The following is a 19,217-nucleotide window of genomic DNA, read 5'->3' on the forward strand; positions in this document are numbered from 1 at the left end:
GGCCTTTGTTTCTTTACATCACCATCATAATAATCAGGTGCTCTGCAGCCGCGTCACATGACAGAAACTCACAGCTGTAAATTACAATAAAGAGCTCTGGACAGACAGAGTCACAGATTAACGGTTTCATCCAGAGTCGTTAGCAATTTGCAGTGATGGAGGAGACTTGATGACCAGGATCATTAGTAGAGAGGGTCCAATGGACCTCAAATCCCTTTCTATACCCAACCTCCAGACACATAGTGTGCCTCATAGAGCTAAAGTAGTGCACGACATAGGAAGCCTTCAGATGGACTAGACCCTACCTGGTCTCCCAGACGCTCAGATGGACTAGACCCTACCTGGTCTCCCAGACGTTTAGACGGTCTAGACCCTACCTGGTCTCCCAGACGTTCAGACGGACAAGACCCTTATCGTTTAAAACCACAAAACAAAAGTGATGTAATTAAGCACGTGCTAAAATTACTAGGATTCGGTGGTTTCACAGGCAAAAGGGATTGCTTTTGATTGAAAATAAAACACTGTCTTCCCGATGAACAAAATTTTTTTTTATGGAAAAGAGATGGATGATACACCATGCTGCCTTGTTGACAAAATCACAGAGCTAGGTAGATTACTGTTGGATTCGTAGATTACTGTTGGATTCGTAGATTACTGTTGGATTCGTAGATTACTGTTGGATTCGTAGATTGCTGTTGGATTCGTAGATTGCTGTTGGATTTGAGAAGGGTGCTTCATTCGCAGTGAAAGAGGACCATAGACTGGTGCCACGCTGCTTAGCATAATCAAATCCGCCCATTGATAAACAAACACTGGGAAGTGACGTCATCACTGGATACGGGTAACGACGTCATCACTGGATACGGGTAACGATGTCATCACTGGATACCGGTAATGACATCACCAGTGAAGTCATCGCTAGATGGGTATAATGGTGCTTTCCAGACAACTGGGAACTCAGGAATAAAAGGTCAAATCAGGGCGTCCGTGATCTTCAGGTCAGAATGTCCGAGCTCCTGAAAGTTTCCGACTTAAATGACCGTTCAAAAAAGTCCCCAGTTCTTTTAAACGTGGCAAGAAGCCTGATGAAACTCGAGGCGCATTCCATAGTTAAGGCGAGGCAACAATCAGTGTTTGTGTCACGTCAAAGACTGTGTGATGGACTGTGTGATGGACTGTGTGATGGACTGTGTCATGGACTGACAAATTGCTATAACCTACACTACATGACCAAAAGTATGTGGACATCTGCTCGTCGAACATCTCATTCCAGAATCATGGGTATTTCCCTCTTCTGGAATGGCTTTCCACTCGATGTTGGATCATTGCTGCTATAACAGCCTCTACTCTTCTGGGAAGGCTTTCCACTCGATGTTGGATCATTGCTGCTATAACAGCCTCTACTCTTCTGGGAAGGCTTTCCACTCGATGTTGGAACATTGCTGCTATAACAGCCTCCACTCTTCTGGGAAGGCTTTCCACTAGATGTTGGATCATTGCTGCTATAATAGCCTCTACTCTTCTGGGAAGGCTTTCCACTAGATGTTGGAACATTGCTGCTATAACAGCCTCCTCTGGGAAGGCTTTCTCGATGGAATTGCTGCTATAACAGCTTTCTGGGAAGGCTTTCCACTAGATGTTGGATCATTGCTGCAGGGACTTTCTTCCATTCAGCCACAAGAGCATTAGGGAGGTCGGGCACTGATGTTGGGCGATTAGGCCTGGCTCGTAGTCGGTGTTCCAATTCATCCCAAAGGTGTTCGATGGGGTTGAGGTCAGGGCTCTTTGCAGGCCATTCAAGTTCTTCCACATCGATCTCAACAAACCACTTCTTTGCTGCTATAACAGCCTCCGCTCTTCTGGAAAGGCTTTCCACTAGATGTTGGAACATTGCTGCAGGGACTTTCTTCCATTCAGCGACAAGAGAATTAGTGAGGTTGGGCACTGATTTTGGGCGATTAGGCCTGGCTCGCAGTCAGCGTTACAATTCTTCCCAACTGTGTTTGATCATGCTGAAAAAGTAAAGGGCCTTCCCCAAAAATGTTGCTACAAAGTTGGAAGCACAGAATCGTCTAGAATGTCATTGTATGCTGTAGTGTTAAGATGTCCCTTCACTGGAACTAAGGGGCACGAACCATGAAAAACAGCCCCAGACCATTATTCCTTCTCCACCAAACTTTACAGTTGGCACTATGCATTCGGGCAGGTAGCATTCTTCTGGCATCTGCCAAACCCAGCTTTGTTGATAGTGAAGCGTGATTTATCACTCCAAAGAACGAGATTCCACTGCTCCAGAGTCCAATGTCCGTGACCTTTACACCACTCCAGCCGACGCTTGACATTGCACATGGTGATCTTAGGCTTGTGTGCGGCTGCTCTGCCATGGAAACCAATTTCATGAAGCTCCAGCCGAAGTTATTGTGCTGATGTTGCTTCCAGAGGCAGTTTGGAACTCTAGTGAGTGTTGCAACCGAGGACAGAATTTTTACGCTCTATGTGCTTCAGCACTCGGCGGTCCCATTCGGTGAGCTGATGTGGCCTACCACTTCACAGCTGAGCCGTTGTTGCTCCTAGACGTTTTCACTTCACATTAACAGCATTTACAGTTGACAAAGGCAGCTCTAGCAGGGCACAAATTTGACAATCCGACTTGTTGGAATTGTGGCATCCTATGATGGTGCCATGTTGAAAGTCACTGAGCTCTTCAGGAAGGCCATTCTACTGCCAGTGTTTGTTTATGGAGATTGCATGGCTGTGTGCTCGATGTGTCAGCAACGGGTGTGGCTGAAATAGCCGAATCCAATCATTTAAAGGGATGTCCACATACTTTTGTATATATAGTGTATGTGAGCTGATACTTAAAATACATATCCAGGCGTTAGATCTATCACGCTAAGGAATGATCCCAAATGGCACGCTATTCCCTGTATAGTGCACTCCTTTTGATTTGAGCCAAGCGCCCTGGTCGTGCACTATATTATAAGGGATAGGGTGCATTTGGGACACAAAGGGAGGAAGACTTGAAGCAAGAGAGATAACAGGGCCTAAAGTCTGACTTCTCCAGCAGGGGGCGTTTTTATGTATTTGTCACCAAGAAAGTAGTTTTTGTATGGAGGTCAATGAGTGGTGAATTTCGTTATCATATTTAATGGCTTATTTCATCGAACAAGTTTTGAAATGATTAGGTCGTTACGAGTGTACTGATATAAGTAGGGCACATGGCATTCCAGCAACTTTGGGAAAAAAACCTTTATATCAGAGTTGTGCCTGTTCTTCACTAGTTACCACAACCACAAAGTCATAAATAAGATGGCGCCAACAGACATGGTCACCCTGCTTCTAGCTCCTAGCCAACTTTACAGTATAGATGTTTTTGTGTGTTATATCTTACATTATTTTCTCAGAAGGTTTCTTGCATTATTACCTACTGCCAAAAAAAATAACTTTTAGTTATTAGATCACTCACCCGCATTTCCATCACAAAAAAAGACTTCCCTGAAATATTACTTCCTAATGTTCAGTCCCTGGACAATAACTTAAGACGAGATCAAGGCTCTCCTTCCAGAGGCATCAGTGACATCATATTCCCCCTCAAGCTGAGACTGTGACGGCTCAAGGAATTACACTGGAACGACACCATTCTGTATACTTTTGGTCCTTCTTTGGACACTGTTAACCAACCTCCAGACAAGCTTCAATACAACACACACTTCCATGGCCTCGACTGCTTTTAAATGCAAGTAAAACTAAAAGCCCGCCCGTCTAGCATCTGTCCGCCCGACTAGCATTACTACTCTGGACGGTTCTGACTTACAATATGAGGACAACTACAAATACCTTGGTGTCTGGTTAGACTGTAAACTCTCCTTCCAGACTCACATCAAACATCTCCAATCCAAAATTAAATCTAGAATCTGCTTCCTATTTCGTAACATAACATCCTTCACTCATGCTGCCAAACATACCCTGGTAAAATTGACAATCCAACCGATCCTTGACTTTGACGATGTCATCTATAAAATAGCCTCCAACAAATTGGATGCAGCCTATCAGTGTCATCTGTTTTGTCACCAAAGCCCCATATACTACCCACCACCACGACCTGTATGCTCTCGTTGGCTGGCCTTCGCTTCATATTCGTCGCCAAACCCACTGGCTCCAGGTCATGTATAAGTCTTTGCTAGGTAAAGTCCCCACCTTATCTCAGCTCACTGGTCACCATAGCAGCACCCACTCGTAGCACGCGCTCCAGCAGGTATATCTCACTGGTCACTCCAAAAGCCAATTCCGCCTTTGGCCGCCTCTCCTTCCAGTTCTCTGCTGCCTCATATCTCCCTCACTAACTATAGACATCATCTGTCAGAGCAGCTTACAGATCATTGCACCTGTACATAGCCCATCTGTAAATTGCCCACCCAACTACCTCATCCCCACGTTATTTATCTTTTTGCTCCTTTGCACCCCAATATCTCTACTTGCACATTCATCTTCTGCTCATCTATCACCCTGGTGTTTAATTGATAAATTGTAATTATTTCGCCACTATGGCCTATTTATTTCCTTACCTCATTTATCCTACCTCATTTGCACACACTGTATATAGACTTTTACTATTGTGTTATTGACTGTATGTTTGTTTATTCCATCTGTTGTTTGTGTTTCGCTGCTTTGCTTTATCTTGGCCAGGTCGCAGTTGTAAATGAGAACTTGTTCTCAACTGGTCTACCTGGTTAAATAAAGGTGAAATAAAAATAAATAAAATAAAACACTGGACTTTGTATAAACTGGAAATTGCATATCCCGAGGCCGCCTTTATAGTAGCTTCAATAAAGTGAATGAGGAAAATGCCCTCCCACGCCCTGCCTTTGGCAAATCAGATCACGCCTCCCTTCTGCTCCTCCCTTCCTATACGTAGAAACTTAAACAGGAAGTACCCGTACCTGACTGCGATTGTTCGACATTGAACCCAGTCACCAAGTGTATACGTCAACGTTGTTAGATTGGTAAGACCAATGACGTATAAACTGACTTGCTGACTGGGTTCACCAGGAAGTGCATAGAGGTTACCACTGTTACGATTAGAACTTATCCAAAACAAATAACCGTGGAGACGGCAGCATTCGCGCAAAACTGAAAACATATGTGATAGGGTCTTCAGCCATGTCAGCCACTGACACCTTACTCCCGGACAAGCTAAACACCTGCTACCTCTTCAAGGAAAACACAGTGCCGTTGATGTGGGCCACCGAGGAGTACGAGCTCTCTTTCTCCCTGTCAGACATTTAACCCTCTTAAGGCTGCTGGCCCAGATGGCCGTATCCTCAAAGCATGTTAAGACTAGCTGGCTGGAGTGTTTAAGGGACATGTTCAATCTCTCCCTATTCCAGTCTGCTGTCCCCACTTGCTTCAAGGTGTCCTCCATTGTTCCGGTACCAAAGAAAGCGAAGGTAACTGAACTGACTATTGCCCCATAGCACTCACTTCTGTCATCATAAAATGCTTTGAGAGGCTAGTTAAGGATCATATCAACTCCACCTTACCAAACACCATAGAGCCACAGGTAGCCTAGTGATTAGAGCGTTGGGCCAGTAACTGAAAGGTTGCTAAATGGAATCCCCGAGCTGACAAGGTAAAAATCTGTCGTTCTGCCCCTGAACAAGGCAGTTAACCCACTGTTCCCCGGTAGGCTGTCATTGTAAATAAGAAATTGTTCTTAACGGACTTGCCTTGTTAAATAATAAAAACAAATCCACGGATGACATAATCACCATGGCACTGCCCGATCCCATCCGGACAAGAGGAATAACTGTCAGAATGCTGTTCATGGACTACAGCTTAGCCGTTAACGCCATAGTGCCCTTCAAGCATTAATCACTGGATTCAATAATGTTTCAATACTGTCCATAACATCTATACACATCATCATATACATACATATACAGTACCAGTCACAAGTTTGGACACACCTACTCATTCCAGGGTTTTTCTATATTTGTAAAATGTTCTACATTTTAGAATAATAGTGAAGACATCAAAAATATGAAATAACACATATGGAATCATGTAGTTAACAAAAAAAAGTTACATCAAAATATATTTTAGATGAGATTTTTCAAATAGCCACCCTTTGCCTTGATGACCGCTTCTCTCAACCAGCTTCATGATGTAGTCACCTGGAATGCATTTCAAATGACAGATGTACCTTGTTAAAAAGTTAACTTGTGGAATTTCTCTCCTTCGTAATGCATTTGAGCCGATCAGTTGTGTTGTGACAAGGTATGGGTGGTATACAGAAGATGGTCTTTTACCAATTAGGGCTAAGTCCATATTATGGCAAGAACACCTCAAATAAGCAAAGAGAAACGACAGTCCATCATTACTTTAAGACATGAAGGTGAGTCAATACGGAAAATGTCAAGAACTTTGAACATTTCTTCAAGTGCAGTTGCAAAAACAATCTAGCGCTATGATGAAACTGTCTCATGAGGACCGCCACAGGAAAGGAAGACCCAGCGTTACCTCTGCTGCAGGGAGACCCAGCGTTACCTCTGCTGCAGGGAGACCCAGCGTTACCTCTGCTGCAGGGAGACCCCACCTCTGTTACCTCTGCTGCAGGGAGAGCGTTACCTCTGCTGCAGGGAGACCCAGCGTTACCTCTGCTGCAGGGAGACCCAGCGTTACCTCTGCTGCAGGGAGACCCAGCGTTACCCCTGCTGCAGGGAGACCCAGCGTTACCCCTGCTGCAGGGAGACCCAGCGTTACCTCTGCTGCAGGGAGACCCACCCCTGCTGCAGGGAGACCCAGCGTTACCCCTGCTGCAGGGAGACCCAGCGTTACCCCTGCTGCAGGGAGACCCAGCCCCTGCTGCAGGGAGACCCAGCGTTACCCCTGCTGCAGGGAGACCCAGCGTTACCCCTGCTGCAGGGAGACCCAGTTACCCCCTGCTAGCGTTACCCCTGCTGCAGGGAGACCCAGCGTTACCCCTGCTGCAGGGAGACCCAGCGTTACCCCTGCTGCAGGGAGACCCAGCGTTACCCCTGCTGCAGGGAGACCCAGAGTTACCCCTGCTGCAGGGAGACCCAGAGTTACCCCTGCTGCAGGGAGACCCAGAGTTACCTCTGCTGCAGGGAGACCCAGAGTTACCTCTGCTGCAGAGAATAAGTTCATTTGGACGGATAACTCAGATTGCAGTCCAAAGAAATGCTTCACAGAGTTCAAGTAACAGACACATCTCAACATCAACTGTTCAGGGGAGACTGAGTGAATCAGGCCTTCATGGTCAAATTGCTGCAAATAAACCACTACTAAAGGACACCAATAAGAAGAAGAGACTTGCTTGGGCCAAGAAACACGAGCGATGGATATTACACCAGTGGAAATCTGTCCTTTGGTCTGATGAGTCCAAATTTGAGATTTCTGGTTCCAACCGCCGTGTCTTTGTGAGACGCAGAGTAGGTGAACGGGTGATCTCCGCATGTGTGAGTCCCACCATGAAGCATGGAGGTGGTGGTGTGATGGTGCTTTGCTGGTGATACTGTCAGTGATTTATTTAGAATTCAAGGTACACTTAACCAGCATGACTACTACAGCGATACGCCATCCCATCTGGTTTAGACTTAGTGGGACTATCATTTATTTTTAACAGGACAATGACCCAACACACCTCCAGGCTGTGTAAGGACTATTTGACCAAGGAGAGTGATGGAGTGCTGCATCAGATGACCTGGCCTCCACAATCACCCAAATGAAATGAAGGGCGAAGGAAATGCAGTCAACATGTGCTCAGTATATGTGGGAACTCCACCAAGACTGTTGGAAAAGCATTCCAGGTGAAACTGGTTGAGAGAATGCCAAGAGTGTGCAAAGCTGTCCAGGCAAAGGGTGGCTACTTTGAAGAATCTAAAATCTATTTTTGTTACTACATGACTGCATGTGTTATTTCATAGTTTAAGTTTTAGAAATAAAGAAAAAGTGTCCAAACTTGACTGGTACTGTATATATTGTATATATTCTGGATATTGCTCCTTCAAATATTTATATTTTTATTAATTCCTTTTAATATTTTGGATTTGTGTGTATTGTTTTGTATTGTTCAGTATTACTGAGCTGTTGGAGCTAGTAACATAAGCATTTCGCTGCACCCGCAATAACAACTGCAAAACGTGTACGCAATGAGCAGCAACATTTTACTTGATAAAACCGCCTATTTAAAAATATTTTGTTCTTAAAATGTGATTTTAAACCTAACCTTAGGCTTAACCTTAACTTTAAACTAAAAATCGAAAAAACAATATACCAAATTTTGACTTTGTGGCTGTGGTAACCGTTGTGCCTGTTCTTTACACCCATGTCTGCCCAGGTGGGACCATTGGCTAGAATGGTCCCACCTGATCTCCTCCCGGCTGCCTTTTTGAAAGACATTTCTTTTCATTGCAGCCACTAGAGTATCCGGTCAATATAATGGGGCAAACAGACAGACGTTGGTCCAACAGAAGGAACAGACAGACAGTGTTACAGGTGTATACCAGGTGTTACAGTAATACAGGTGTGACAGTACAGACAGTGACAGGTATATCTCATGGGGTTGTGGTCATGGCAGCCTGTTTCCCTCAGAGTGAGTCGCTCCGCTGGCGGTTTTCAGACACACTCTTCATTCAAGCGCTGCTGCTACCAACACACACACACACACAAACACCCCAGCTATGAGAGATTAACAGAGAGGAAATCAAATGAAAAATAATTCCAAAAAAAGAAAGAACTCGAGCACGAATCGGCCTGTTGCCACGACGACACCTCAGGTGTGGGAGGATTCTGGAGGTCAGAGTTCAGACTACAGAGGTCACTACAGTTCACAGCTCAGGGGTCATCCTGGGGTCAGCGCTGAGCGAGGTCCATGATTGGGTGTTTCCACCCTCTGTCTCGCCCCCCAAAGGGCCCTGATTGGTCAGAACTGGCCTCACAGTTAACTCAGACTACCAACTGTCATCACCAAGCATGTGTGTAATGGCACGTGTGTGAGAGCATGTTTCACACACACCTCAGCTGAATTAGCGGAGTATTTTTAGATCATAATATTCTCTTTGTTCAGTTCTTTCTCTAAATAAAAAAACAAAACCCCATTTTAATAATCATGTTGCCATATAAAGACAGACAGTTTCACTTCCCCTTAACACTCCAATCAGAAGAAACAGCTGAGACTCCGCCTTCATACCCTTGATAGAACCATGACACACCAACTGACGGACCGACCGCACGATTCAGATGAGGTCAGGGGTGGAGCAGACCTGTCTGTCAAACTAGAGGTCAGGGGTGAGTCAGACCTGTCTGTCAAACTAGAGGTCAGGGGTGGGTCAGACCTGTCTGTCAAACTAGAGGTCAGGGGTGGGTCAGACCTGTCTGTCAAACTAACTAACTGAAATGACATTTCCCCAAGGCAATAACATACTGAACATTCACAAGAGTGTGTGTGTGTGTTTAAACCGTTTAACAGTAAAGTAACAACTGTGGCGTTTGTGTAAGTGTGTCTAAGTATGTCTGTAAGCAATGTGTTTGGGTGTAAGCAGTGTGTGTGTGGTCTGGGCTCCTGTCCTCCCGGCTGAAGAATATTTCCGTAGGAAACAACATCTCATTGGCTCATCAGCTCAACCTATCAGCAGCCAAGGAACCAAGAGCCCCGGGATGCCGCCCCCAAAGTTCTGAGGGCCGCCCCCAAACTGACACTGCGCGGGAAGGGGGTTGGGGGGTGTGTGTGTGTGTGTGCCAGGGCGGAGGGTCAGAGATCAGATGGGTGGTAGAATCCTCGTGGGGGGAGTGGTGTGTTTCCATGGTAATGAGAGTGAAGTGTCGGTTGGCTGCAGAGGGAGGTAGGAGGGTCTAAACCTCTGCTCCCTGCAAGCCGATTCGCCCCTGGTCCTGTCAGTCAGTGCTGGGCTTCATCAGAGAGAAGGCAAAGATGTTGAAGTGATCGCTGAGCTGGTTCACCTGGAGAAAGAGGAGAGAGGGAGGAGGTGGAGGAGAGGATGGAGAAAGAGGAGAGAGGGAGGAGGTGGAGGAGAGGATGGAGAAAGAGGAGAGAGGGAGGACGTGGAGGAGAAGATGGAGAAAGAGGAGAGAGGGAGGAGGTGGAGGAGAGGATGGAGAAAGAGGAGAGAGGGAGGAGGTGGAGGAGAGGATGGAGAAAGAGGAGAGAGGGAGGAGGTGGAGGAGAGGATGGAGAAAGCGTATCATTTAACTTACAATGGCTAAATCTCAAACCAAGCATTTGGCCACTCTGGGAAACTGCTTTTTTCACCCGACTTGTCCAACTTATCACTTTTAATACGTTTAATAAAACACCTTAGAGTTTATATAATGTGTCATTACATTTAATTTGACCTTTATTTAACCAGGCAAGTCAGTTAAGAACAAATTCTTATTTTCAATGACGGCCTGGGAACAGTGGGTTAACTGCCTGTTCGGGGGCAGAACAACAGATTTGTACCTTGTCAGCTCGGGGGTTTGAACTTGCAACCTTCCAGTTACTAGTCCAACGCTCTAACCACTAGGCTACATGCCTATTTGATTTGTGTCAAATTTGAATGGGGTTTTTAGGGCTAAAGTTCAGAAGTAAACAGCGGCTGTCGTTTTGAGAGTCATGATGGCTGGCAGTGATGACGATACAGATGAATGCATTATGTTGTACAACTGACTAGGTACCTCCCCTTCCCCTGTCCCTGTCTTCTTTTAAATCTGCGAGAGAAGCGCTACACCTGGTGGAGAGAGGCTGTATGACACAACGTGTTATGTCGCGATACGTCTAAATGTATCGTACGGCGTCAGAGGGGTCAGTTTTTTAAACTTTTCTAAAATATGATTGGTCCATTGCTATGCAAATCAATGCTTGAATAGAAACGTAGTTCACACCCCGGATTTTGCTACAGTCCCATTAGTTTTCATTACAGCCTGGATATTACCAGAGCGACAGCGCCGTAACGACAGAGCGACAGCGCCGTAACGACAGCGCCGTAACGACAGAGCGGCAGCGCCGTAACGACAGAGCGGCAGCGCCGTAACGACAGCGCCGTAACGACAGCGCCGTAACGACAGAGCGGCAGCGCCGTAACGACAGAGCGGCAGCGCCGTAACGACAGAGCGGCAGCGCCGTAACGACAGAGCGGCAGCGCCGTAACGACAGCGCCGTAACGACAGAGTGACAGCGCTGTAACGATGAAGTTTGCCAAGTTTGCCAATGAGGATGAAAACTAGCATAGTTCAGCTAGTTTCCCTGGAGAAATACAAGCTCAGGCCTAGTGCAAATGTGTGCCAGCTGGGTGCACATGCAAACTATGCTAATTCAGGGGACAGATTGTTGTTCTTATGCCCTGATATCAGAAGCTGGCAGCAAAAGGTTACATTACACAATTCAGAGACTGAAACAAATTTATCAGATTACATATTTATGGAGAGCAAATCGACATACAATCCCAAAATCAGCTGTAACTGGCAATATCAAAATAAAGCCTAAAACAACGTTTGAGTGAACCTTGAATACAGAAAATCCTTCAGGACACAGTAGACAAATAGAGCAACAGGGAGCACCACAGTGGCAGTGTGTACTCACCACTGACACTGTAGCGCGCGTGTGTGTGTGTACTCACCACTGACACTGTAGCGCGCGTGTGTGTGTGTACTCACCACTGACACTGTAGCGCGTGTGTGTGTGTGTACTCACCACTGACACTGTAGCGCGTGTGTGTGTGTACTCACCACTGACACTGTAGCGCGTGTGTGTGTACTCACCACTGACACTGTAGCGTGTATGTGTGTGTGTGTGTGTGTGTGTGTGTGTGTACTCACCACTGACACTGTAGCGCGTGTGTGTGTTCGCCACTGACACTGTAGCGTGTGTGTGTGTGTGTGTGTGTGTGTGTGTGTGTGTGTGTGTACTCACCACTGACACTGTAGCGTGTGTGTGTGTGTGTGTGTACTCACCACTGACACTGTAGCGTGTGTGTGTGTACTCACCACTGACACTGTAGCGTGTGTGTGTGTACTCACCACTGACACTGTAGCGTGTGTGTGTGTGTGTGTGTACTCACCACTGACACTGTAGCGCGTGTGTGTGTGTGTATACTCACCACTGACACTGTAGCGTGTGTGTGTGTACTCACCACTGACACTGTAGCGTGTGTGTGTGTACTCACCACTGACACTGTAGCGTGTGGGTGTGTGTGTGTGTACTCACCACTGACACTGTAGCGCGTGTGTGTGTGTACTTACCACTGACACTGTAGCGTGTGTGTGTGTGTGTGTGTACTCACCACTGACACTCCGTAGTGTATGTGTGTGAGTATGACGATGGCCGTCCACACGTAGATCAACAGCGTCTCGTTAGCAACCAGCCCTGTAACCGCCAACAACACCACCGTCGCCATGGGAACCAACAGCCAGCTCAGGGGTTGGCAACGGGTGTTACTCATCTGGCACACGATCAGCTTACACTGCAGACACACACAGACTTAGCAGTTATGTAGTTCATATCTTTATTTGTGGAGAGCAGGTTTAATGGGGGCCACAAAAATCTAAGTTCATCATGAGGGGCTGCTGTGGCTCGTGGGGCTGCGTACCCACACGTGCAGTAGGAGACACATTTAGCATAGGGTGGTGAGAAATGCTGCAGTTTTTAATAAGACATCTGACAGAGTGACAATAAAATCAATGGGGGCCTCCCGGTCAGTAATTCAACCATGATTACTACAAATTAAATATAGCTGGCAGCTAGACTTAACTTAATAATGTATTTTAAATATAGCTGGCAGCTAGACTTAACTTAATAATGTATTTTAAATATAGCTGGCAGCTAGACTTAACTTAATAATGTATTTTAAATATAGCTGGCAGCTAGACTTAACTTAATAATGTATTTTAAATATAGCTGGCAGCTAGACTTAACTTAATAATGTATTTTAAATATAGCTGGCAGCTAGACTTAACTTAATAATGTATTTTAAATATAGCTGGCAGCTAGACTTAACTTAATAATGTATTTTAAATATAGCTGGCAGCTAGACTTAACTTAATAATGTATTTTAAATATAGCTGGCAGTGACTGACATAAGAGAAACTGCTGATGCACAAACACATTCCAAAATGGAACCTTGTGTATTCTACTATTCTAACTCAAGATCCCAGGGGCCTGTAGAGACAGGAGGGGACCTGTAGAGACAGGAGGGGGCCTGTAGAGACAGGAGGGGACCTGTAGAGACAGGAGGGGGCCTGTAGAGACAGGAGGGGACCTGTAGAGACAGGAGGGGACCTGTAGAGACAGGAGGGGGCCTGTAGAGACAGGAGGGGGCCTGTAGAGACAGGAGGGGGCCTGTAGAGACAGGAGGGGGCCTGTAGAGACAGGAGGGGGCCTGTAGAGACAGGAGGGGGGGGCCTGTAGAGACAGGAGGGGGGGAGACAGGAGGGGGCCTGTAGAGACAGGAGGGGGCCGGTAGAGACAGGAGGGGGCCGGTAGAGACAGGAGGGGGCCGGTAGAGACAGGACAGGACAGGGGGGCCGGTAGAGACAGGAGGGGGCTGTAGAGACAGGAGGGGGCCTGTAGAGACAGGAGGGGGCCTGTAGAGACAGGAGGGGGCCGGTAGAGACAGGAGGGGGCCGGTAGAGACAGGAGGGGGCCGGTAGAGACAGGAGGGGGCCTGTAGAGACAGGAGGGGGCCTGTAGAGACAGGAGGGGGCAAGGTGCAGTGTGTGTGTGTGTAGTTAGAGCTGGTGCATGTGTGTGACTCACTGTGACATTCGCGAAGGCTGTCCCCACCATGAGGTAGAAGACTCTGGGCTGCTGCTGGAGGATGCCGGATGGAGAGAAAATCACCCAGACAGAGGAGAGGAGGCAGAGGAGGACAGGAGAGAGGAAGGGGAGGAAGGCCTCGTACATACTGCTGTGTTTCAGAGTGTTATTACGAGACGCCCTGAGAGAGAGAGAGGCGGAGATAAAAGAGAGGGTTACCTCTAAAGCCCTGTCACGATCAAGTAAGTTGTTAGTTTAGTTTACTAGGATCCTATTAATCTAAACTAACAGCTAACCGGGGTTACTAGTAAACTAAACTATCAACAGCTAACGGGGTTACTAGTAAACTAAACTATCAACAGCTAACGGGGTTACTAGTAAACTAAACTCACCACAGCTAACCGGGGTTACTAGTAAACTAAACTAACCACAGCTAACCGGGGTTACTAGTAAACTAAACTAACCACAGCTAACCGGGGTTACTAGTAAACTAAACTAACCACAGCTAACCGGGGTTACTAGTAAACTAAACTAACCACAGCTAACGGGGTTACTAGTAAACTACACTGACAACAGCTAACCGGGGTTACTAGTAAACTAAACTATCAACAGCTAACCGGGGTTACTAGTAAACTAAACTAACCACAGCTAACCGGGGTTACTAGTAAACTAAACTAACCACAGCTAACCGGGGTTACTAGTAAACTAAACTAACCACAGCTAACGGGGTTACTAGTAAACTACACTGACAACAGCTAACCGGGGTTACTAGTAAACTAAACTAACAGCTAACGGGGGTTACTAGTAAACTACACTAACAGGGTTACTAGTAAACTACACTGACAACAGCTAACAGGGGTTACTAGTAAACTAAACTAACAGCTAACAGGAAATCCTAGTAAACTAAACTAGCATCAGCTAATGGGGGATTCTAGTGAACTAAACTAACAGCTAACGGGAAATCCTAGTAAACTAAACTAGCATCAGCTAATGGGGATCCTAGTGAACTAACAGCTAACGGGAAATCCTAGTAAACTAAACTAGCATCAGCTAATGGGGATCCTAGTAAACTAAACTAACTAAACTAAGAAAAGCTGATGGGGGATCCAAGTGAGAGTTAAATTAGGTTGCTAGGTTAACGCACTGCAGCTAAACCAACTTGAGTCTGAAGGAGAGAAGGAGATTGACGTTTACTAAGTTTACATGTTGAGTCTGAAGGAAAAATGACTATAACAGTTAGTAAACTAAGAGCTGTAACTTACTTGAAGACGTTGTAGAGGCTCATGGGAAGGGTCACAGTGAACGAACAACCTGGTGGTGACACCACAAACAACCAATCAGAACACAACATCAATTTACATAACATCAGAACCAATCACACTGCACGAAACTGTCCAATCCCAGCTCAGACAGCAGTAATCTGACCAATGGGAGCTCACCGAGGATCATGAAAGTGAAGAGGTCTCGGTAGTGGAAGTTCCACCAGATTGGTTCATACCACGTCTCCACGCCAACCATCGCTGTGAAGATATACACTATAGAGATGGTCTGAGAGAGAGAGTCAGAGGGAGAGAGAAAGAGAGATGAGAGAACAGAGAAAGAAGTGCAAGAGAGGGAGATGAGCGCCAGAAAGAGAGACAGAGCGGGGAGAGAGAAACAGATGAGAGAGAGATGAGAGAGAGAGGTCATGATCAGATGATCTCCTGCATTTTTCAGCATGTTCTTAAAAAAATAGATTAAGTTAGATAAACTTGGATTTTTTTGTAAGGAACATATACATGATACTACCCTCCACAACATAACCTTCACTATGTCAGCAGGACATATACAGGATACTACCCTCTACAACACTATGTCACCAGGACATATACAGGATACTACCCTCTACAACACTATGTCACCAGGACATATACAGGATACTACCCTCTACAACACTATGTAACCAGGACATATACAGGATACTACCCTCTACAACACTATGTCACCAGGACATATACAGGATACTACCCTCTACAACACTATGTCACCAGGACATATACAGAATACTACCCTCCACAACATAACCTTCACTATGTCACCAGGACATTTACAGGATACTACCCTCTACAACACTATGTCACCAGGACATATACAGGATCCTACCCTCTACAACACTATGTCACCAGGACATATACAGGATCCTACCCTCTACAACACTGTCACCAGGACATATACAGGATACTACCCTCTACAACATAACCTTCACTCCAAATCAAAACTCAAAACCCACAACCTGATTTTGGAGGGAATTACGGAATCACCTGGAAGGCTTACAGCTACCAAAGATGTTTATTCCAAAGCTATACAGGAAACACTCTGGAAAACATCAGAAACCTGAAAACCCCATCCAATCTGGAACCTGTTCAGAGGTGATTAAAATACAGTACCCTGTGTATGTAAAGAATGATAAGGCAAGAAAACATCATAAAATGAAGCTCCTTATGGAAAATCAAGAGACACTTTTTGCTGACTATTATAAAAATGGGAACATTAGCAACCTCATCTTCCGCACAAACCATCCCCTGGCAGGGCACAGTGCTCTATTAGCACACTACCCCATTGTTAAGAGTGGGGGGGGGGGTTAACTAGGGGTGGAAAGTCAGGATAGTAGACAACGAGGACTCTGTGTCAGCTAATATAAACCTGTATAAGTCTGGAACAGTAATGGTACAGGCCAACCCCAAACAGTGTCCGCTGGACTTTCACCTAATCAAAGACAGCAGGAGAAGCTCTACGAGTACTACTACCCCCTCATTGAAATGAAGGATATATTCACCCAGCTGGAGGTAAGGCAGGCGGAGCTGGAACAGCACAGACACAGACAACAGTCCAGCACAACAACACCCCCTTAACTCGACCCGGAGAGCTGGAGTTGGAAAGAGACATATCTGCACTCTGGAATGAAGTGAGACAACTTCAACAATATAAAATGCAAGAGCAGGAGAAGAACAGATCACTAGAGGAGAGGATCAGACTGCTGGAGGAGAGGTTGAGGGGGATGGCGTGTGACAGAACAACCCACTAGAGAGGTGGCCACTCCCGCAGAGAAGCCAGCAGAACAGCACACCTCAGACCCTGACCATAGCTTCGACATCGCAGAACAGACAAATGAAGAACCCCAAGCCCAGCGGCTCTCACTCCCTGTCAGCCACCCTGATAGCCCTCCTGACAACCCCCCACACCCACTGAGGACATACACAAGACACAGATTGTACTCCTTATGGACTCAAATGGGAAATATATACTATCATTTCCCCCCCGCTGGGTGTTTGGACACTGGTGTCTGGTGACATAGTGTTGTAGTGGGTAGTATCCTGTATATGTCCTGGTGTCATAGTGTTGTAGTGTGACGTAGTTTTACACATTTCTGTTGAAGAATAGCCGTAGGCGGCCACATTGCGTAAATGGTCACATGGTGGCTCCGAGAGAGCTAATTTGGAATATTTTTTCGGCGTTGTGGTGACCGCAATTTCCGGGCGATTTCTCAGCTAAACGTAAAGAACAAACAGAGCTTTTTCGCCTACAAAAATATTTTGGGGAAAAAAATTTACTTTGCCTATCTAACTGGGAGTCTCGTGAGTGAAAACATCCGAAGTTCATCAAAGGTAAACTATTTAATTTGATTGCTTTACCGATTTCCGTGACATGGTTGCCTGCTGCTAGCAAGGCATAATGCTATGCTAGGCTATGATAAACTTACACAAATGCTTGTCTAGCGTTGGCTGTAAAGCATATTTTGAAAATCTGAGATGACAGGATGATTAACAAAAGGCTAAGCTGTGTTCCAATATATTTCACTTGTGATTTTCATGAATAGGAATATTTTCTAGGAAGATTTATGTCTGTTGCGTTATGCTAATTAGTGTCAGATGATGACAACGGGCCCGTTCACGGGATGGGGTGTCACTACAGGTTAAGCACACCCACTGAATTATTAAAAAATATGTATTTTGTACATAAATAAGCCGCACATGTCTATAAGCTGCAGGTGCCTACCGGTACATTGAAACAAAATAACTTTACACAGCCTTTAAACGAAACACGGCTTGTAACAAAAATTAAAACAGTAGCCTACCAAGAAAGTCATTGATCACTATCTTCCTCCTCCTGTGCACTGAAACCACTGAAGTCATCTCCTTCGGTGTCGGAGTTGAATAGCCTCAGAATTTGTTCATCCGATGTTGGATCGTTTTCATTGTCGCTCTCGTCACTTTCATCCGGAGGCAAATTCCCCGCTGAGCTCATGCTGCCCTCTTCAACACGCAGCAGTCCAGCCTTTCGAAACCCATTGATGATAGTGGATTTTTGACAATGCTCCACGCTGTCAGGACCCACGGGCAGACTTGACCATAAGTTGCTCTTCGCATGCGGCCCGTGAAGGATTTCTCCCCACTTGTCATCCAAGCCTCACACTGAACACGGAGCACCACCTTGATGGGAAGTTTGAGCGCGCTTGGTTGACGGTGCTCAGTTTTTTGGCAGCATGAATCTTGTGAAAGCGGGAAAAATCCATAAATTAGCCGCGTCATTGTATAAACCGCGAGGTTCAAAGCGTGGGAATAAAGTAGCGTCTTATAGTCCGGAAATTACGGTACACACAGGCACAAACCACCTGAGAGCACAGCAGGAACGGGTGGCCACAGCACTGAAGGGAGTGGGTGAAAAAGTTTCTACTACTTTCCCCAATGCAGAAGTGGTTATCTCCACCCTGCTACCACGAAAAGACTTCCACCCTGCTACAATACAGCGGGTAAACGCAAGTATTTTCCATAACTGTGCCTCAAAACCAAATGTTTTCCTGGCCCACCACTCCACCCTGGACCTGAACAGCCTCTATGACCAGGTCCACCTATACAAGGCAGCAGTGCCCACATTGGCCCGGACTCTAAAGGACATCGCTCTCAAAGTCAGCCCCAACACTTTACACAGGAGCAACAGATCAACAGACACCCCAGCCAGACCAGCGAGATACTCTCCCAGACTTGCGGGACCCCCCCCACTGGACCTACCCATAGAGGACCCACACCTACATTCAGACCACAGCACCACCAGCCACACACACCCCCACCCCAACCAATCAACAGGCCCCCAAGTCAACCATGTCAACACACAATTTAGGCCCCCTCAGATTAGACATAAGCCCCTTCTTCCCACCTCCGCAGGGAGGGCCTCAACATGAAAGTCATTTCCTGGGTAAAACGTTCCACTGTAATAGTGAAGGTGTAAAAAAAGAAAAATCAATCTTAACAGTATATTTGACCTCCCAGTGTCCCTCCATCAAATCTAAAAATCTCAAATAGAAAACCGAAGAAAATGAACAACAAATGACAAATGGTTTGATGAAGAATGAAAAAACCTAAGAAAGAAATCGAGAAACCTATCCAACCAAAAACATAGCGACCCAGAA

General features: G+C 46.1%; 1 protein-coding gene across 1 annotated transcript in view; it reads right to left on the reverse strand.

Annotated features, from left to right (window-relative positions):
• Positions 1-8,504: 8,504 nt before the first annotated feature.
• selenoi (selenoprotein I) overlaps positions 8,505-19,217 on the reverse strand; it is a 38,825-nt gene continuing 28,112 nt past the window's right edge. Inside the window, exons 6-10 of the mRNA XM_064925783.1 lie at positions 15,211-15,319; positions 15,034-15,082; positions 13,772-13,952; positions 12,300-12,479; positions 8,505-9,981 (exon numbers count right to left, since the gene is read on the reverse strand). Coding sequence (XP_064781855.1) covers positions 9,874-9,981; positions 12,300-12,479; positions 13,772-13,952; positions 15,034-15,082; positions 15,211-15,319 — 627 coding nt within the window. The 3' untranslated portion in view covers positions 8,505-9,873. The remainder of the gene's footprint in view (positions 9,982-12,299; positions 12,480-13,771; positions 13,953-15,033; positions 15,083-15,210; positions 15,320-19,217) is intronic.

The sequence above is a fragment of the Oncorhynchus masou genome, chromosome 19 (assembly GCF_036934945.1).
Source record: "Oncorhynchus masou masou isolate Uvic2021 chromosome 19, UVic_Omas_1.1, whole genome shotgun sequence".
Lineage (NCBI taxonomy): Eukaryota > Metazoa > Chordata > Actinopteri > Salmoniformes > Salmonidae > Oncorhynchus > Oncorhynchus masou.